The sequence below is a fragment of the Sinocyclocheilus anshuiensis genome, unplaced genomic scaffold (genome assembly GCF_001515605.1).
Source record: "Sinocyclocheilus anshuiensis isolate Anshui unplaced genomic scaffold, SAMN03320099.WGS_v1.1 scaffold745, whole genome shotgun sequence".
Taxonomy (NCBI): Eukaryota; Metazoa; Chordata; class Actinopteri; order Cypriniformes; family Cyprinidae; genus Sinocyclocheilus; species Sinocyclocheilus anshuiensis.
The window spans coordinates 984,942-990,158 of record NW_015540128.1 but is presented as its reverse complement, the minus strand read 5'-3'; the positions used below and the strand labels follow the sequence as shown (position 1 = coordinate 990,158).

The 5,217-nt window shown below is 41.0% G+C and overlaps 1 protein-coding gene across 3 annotated transcripts in view; it reads right to left on the bottom strand.

Moving 5' to 3' along the window:
- Positions 1–30: 30 nt before the first annotated feature.
- The window catches only part of LOC107687247 (E3 ubiquitin-protein ligase RNF170-like), a 5,690-nt gene continuing 503 nt past the window's right edge, over positions 31–5,217 (bottom strand). The window contains exons 2-7 of one of the 3 annotated variants that reach the window (XM_016484496.1): positions 4,249–4,413; positions 4,090–4,153; positions 3,839–3,941; positions 3,687–3,760; positions 2,894–3,007; positions 31–614 (exon numbers count right to left, since the gene is read on the bottom strand). In XM_016484496.1, coding sequence (XP_016339982.1) covers positions 345–614; positions 2,894–3,007; positions 3,687–3,760; positions 3,839–3,941; positions 4,090–4,153; positions 4,249–4,373 — 750 coding nt within the window. In that variant the 5' untranslated portion in view covers positions 4,374–4,413 and the 3' untranslated portion in view covers positions 31–344. Of the gene's footprint in view, positions 615–2,893; positions 3,008–3,686; positions 3,761–3,838; positions 3,942–4,089; positions 4,154–4,248; positions 4,419–5,217 lie in introns of all 3 variants that reach the window. The other 2 variants (XM_016484495.1, XM_016484497.1) reach the window with 2 other exon arrangements.

The following is a 5,217-nucleotide window of genomic DNA, read 5'->3' as shown; positions in this document are numbered from 1 at the left end:
TGTGTGTGTGTGTCTGTCTGTGTGTCTGTGTGTCTGTCTGTGTGTGTGTGTGTTTGAGTGAGTGAGAGTGTGTTTGAGTGTGAGTGTGAGAGAGATGTACAAACGTTCACCTGCAGCACGAGTCTGTGTATCATATTAAACACATCTGTAATATTGCAGAAAAGTCTCTCAGCAGGTTTCGATGGATTATCAGCTCAAACTTTGGACTCTTCTTCATGCTGCGCTGAACCCAGAACACTGTGAGGTTTAATCGGAAGCGTTCTTATGACACGAATGCGTTGAATGTTCAGTTCATGAAGCCAGTGAAGCAGGACGAAGCGGAGGCTAAAGCAGAGATCAGACGCTCATCCGGCCAGCCGCTGCGTCACCACCTCGCGGTACATGATGGAGATGTAGATGAAGAGCAGCAGGATGACGAAGAAGTCGTCCATGAAGCCCAGCAGCCCCAGCACTCCCTCGGGGATGAAGTCCAGCGGCGAGGCCAGGTACATCAGCGCGCCCAGCACACACAGCAGGATCCGGACGCGGAACATCCAGAAGAGGCCTCCGACGGAGAACATCTCTCTGAAGGCATGCCGCAGCAGCGTCGGGACGTCCCGCAGACGCTCCAGCAGCTTCACAGACACACACAGACACACACACGGTCAGCCGAGAGCTCTTCTAACCCAGCGGAAAATACAGAGTACTTCAGTGCACTAACAAATACACACACTGCTGGCCAAAATAATCAGAACACTAGTATTTCCAGCAGCTAGAAATGGTTTTAAGTCAGTTATTTCTATCTTTTGCTGGAGAGTGTCAGGAGGAAATATCAGTTTACATTTCCAAACATTCATTGTGCCATTAATTGTAATAATGCAGTGAGATATATGTTAGTGCTGCACACAGAGATGTGATCTGATCATCATCAGTCTGTCTGGAGTCACATGAAGAAACAGAACAAACTGAGACAGACTCAATCCAGAAGAACTGATGCTTCAAGAAACCTCCTGCAAAGCTACAGTGCTGTTAAAAGTTTTAGGCACTTTAAGCTGTAAAATGAGTTTCTCAGCGAGCTTCGCAGGAGGTTTCTAGAAGCATCAGTTCTTCTGGATTGAGTCTGTCTCAGTTTGTTCTGTTTCTTCATGTGACTCCAGACAGACTGATGATGATCAGATCACATCTCTGTGTGCAGCACTAACATATATCTCACTGCATTATTACAATTAATGGCACAATGAATGTTTGGAAATGTAAACTGATATTTCCTTCTGACACACTCCAGCAAAAGATAGAAACAACTGACTTAAAACCATTTCTAGCTGCTGGAAATACTAGCGTTCTGATCATTTCGGCCAGCAGTGTAAATACAAGCAAGTACATTTATAGTGCATTCTTATTTTTTGTGCAAAATAAAATTGTAAAAGTTACACACTATAAAAGTAAAATTTCTAAAAGTATATACTTCAGTGCAATTGCAAAAGTGTGCTAAATACCACTGATATTTAAATAGATTTTTAGTTCATTGAAATAAAGTGTACTACCGCAAAAAATACAGAGGACTTTTATTACTGTATTTCTTAAAAGTGTGTTTTGAATGATTTAAAAATTAGTTCAATGTTAGTACACGTCTATCCTAAGTTTAAATTAAATATATTTCCTTTAAAATATATTAGTAATGTAATAGCTATAAGTACATTTTCCCAACTGTGCTACTTAAGTACACTTAATATAAATACACTAATTAGCACTAACACTTAAACGGATTTTAAGTTCAGTCAGATAAAGTAACATTAGTGTTTTATAAGTGCATTGATTAAAAGTGTGCAGATTTTTAAAAAGCACACACTCACACTCTCACACTCTCACACTCACACACTCTCACACACTCTCACACACTCACACACACTCACACACACACACACACACACACACTCACACACTCACACACTCACACACTCACACACTCACACACTCACACACTCACACACTCACACACTCACACACTCACACACTCACACACTCACACACTCACACACTCACACACTCACACACTCACACACTCACACACTCACACACTCACACACTCACACACTCACACACTCACACACTCACACACTCACACACTCACACACTCACACACTCACACACTCACACACTCACACACTCACACACTCACACACTCACACACTCACACACTCACACACTCACACACTCACACACTCACACACTCACACACTCACACACTCACACACTCACACACTCACACACTCACACACTCACACACTCACACACTCACACACTCACACACTCACACACTCACACACTCACACACTCACACACTCACACACTCACACACTCACACACTCACACACTCACACACTCACACTCACACACAAAAAGCAGATTTTTATATACACTATCACTAAGTTCTGTTTGGATGTTCATGAAAAATACAGAAGAAATGTGTTGCTTAAGTTAAACCTTACTGTGCTTAGGCTGCTATAGATGCACTAATAGCACATGATTGGATTAATCATTCATATGTGTTTAGATGTGTACCAAAATTCACAATTTAACAGTAAGCTTACTTTCAGCATACAGTACTTGAAGTGCTTCATTTTTAATGTGAAAAAAGTGTTATTAATGTCATAGTAATAGACCTAAACCTGTACGAGTTTCTCTCTTCAAAGGAAGATATTTTGAAGAATGTTGGCAACCAAACAGTTGACGGTCCTCAGTATGGAAGAAACACTGGAAGTCAATGGGGACTGGAACATATCTGGTTACCAGCGTTCTTCAAAATATCCTCCTCTGAAGAGAGAAACTAGGACTCGAGGGGGAGTAATGTCAGTAAACGGGACACGTATTAATTTGTCATGCTAGTGATGTGTTTATGATGCAAGCGTCTCACGGAGCGCGGCTGTCCGGAGAAGCGGCGGTTGTAGTCGTGGATGTCTCTGAGGATCAGCGCGGGTTCGACCTGAGCCCCCCCCGTGTCACGGAAGAGCGGGAACAGCAGGGTCACCTGACAAACCAATAAAACACACACACTCACTAACCCACAGTGCTCATCATTACTTTCATCATAATTTGTCTCACCGACGAAAACGAGACGACAACTAAATAAAAACCAGTTTCTAATGACAAAAACTAAAATTAAAATATACTCTCATTTTCGTCAATGAATAAAAACGAGATGAAAATGTAAGGGAAGGACGATTTGGGAAGAAGATATCCAGTCTTGATCTCACCGCAGGAAAATAAACACTCAATACATGCTACTAGTATCAGGTTTAATAGTTACAACTATAACCTCAACAATATTCTTCATTAACTGAAATAAAATAAATGTTAACTGAAATTAAAAATCTATATGTATAAAATTCATATACAAAAAACGTATTTAATTTAGTTTATAAGCTTTAGCTTAACCTGATGTACTAAAATAACCAAAACAGAAATAAAAAAACAGATGCATTACAATTTACCTAAACCCTTTAGATTTAGTCGACTAAAATTGTGTGATATTTAGTAGACTAAACTAGACTAAAGCGAAAACAATTCAGATGACTAAAACTAAATCTAAATAAGCACTGCTAACCGGCCACTGGTTGTGTGGTTATTTCTGATGAGTGCAGAAGTGTGAGTAAAGCTCACTGGACACGGCGCGTTTCAGAACAGGACAGATTTGTGTTTATTTTCACCGTTTGTCTGCAGATGGGGCAGCTGATGGAGCCGAGCCACGTCCCGTAACGCCAGTACGCCACGATGCACGGCCCTGCGGTTAAACACAGAGAGACGTGATTACAGATCAGCAGATACGCTCATGTTTAACTGGACCTGAGCTCAGTCTCACCGCAGAACAGATGACCGCAGTTAGTCTCCACGGGCAGAAGAGCCTGCTGCAGACACACGGGACACGACATGTCCGAGTAATACTGAGGCCTGGGCTCTGACAGCTGATCAACACAGGAGCACGTGTTTCAATGCAGCTTCACTCAAAACCATCATCTTAATGCTTATATCATCCTCATGCGTCACTCTGCGAAACGTTCATATTAATATATGTTCTATTCCGGACTCCTAAATAAAGCATGTTTCACAAACCTGCAGCTGCTCTCGGACCACACGCACCTGCTCCTGATGCTCCGGGTGAATCCTCTGCTCATTCCTGACACCAGAACACAGTGCACTGCGTTAGTACACTCCATCACACTACAGATAGCATGCTTCATATGTTTTACTAGTACGAGGTCAGGGTCTCACCTGCAGAGCAGCGTTGCCAGACCCAGCAGAAAGCTGACGCTGAGCCCCAGCACCAGAAGCACAGTGTCGCTCACTCCTTCAATCAGAGAGTCCTCATCTGGAGCCAAACACACGCTTGCTTCCATCACACCTGCACATATCCTCCAGACAGAGACTCACACACACCTGCACTCATCAGAAACACACCTAACTCATCACAGGTGACATCTATACTGTGACACAAGACTTCTGCTTCAAATAAATGCTGTTCTTTTCAACTTTCTGTTCATCTGTGAATCCTGAGAAATAAAATGCATCAGTTTCCACAAAAATATTTTGCAGCATGACTGTTTTCAACATTGATAATAATCAGAAATACAAGACTTCTGCTTCAAATAAATGCTGTTCTTTTCAACTTTCTGTTCATCTGTGAATCCTGAGAAATAAAATGCATCAGTTTCCAAAAAAATATTTTGCAGCATGACTGTGTTCAACATTGATAATAATCAGAAATGTTTCTTGAGCAGCAGATCAGCATATTAGAATGATTTCTGAAGATCATGTGACACTGAAGACTGGAGTAATGATGCTGAAAATACAGCTGCGCATCACAGAAATACATTACAGTTTAACAGATATTCACACAGAAAACAGCTGTTTTAAACTGTAATAATATTTCACAATATTACTGCTTTTGACTTACAGATCTCATACTTCTGAATATTAGCCTACATGTCTGATGATCTATAAGAGTCACAGCAACACATGTCTGATAATAACAGAATAACATTACATTTAAATGTCTGATGAGCTGATAATAATAACATTACACATCTGATAATCTATGAGAATAATAACCTTATATACCGATCGTCTGTCACAGGGGCGGACAATATAAGCCTGATTATATATGAGAATAAATATATTATATAAAAATAAACACAACATAGTGATTCACAGGAAACAGCTGCACACACACACACACACACA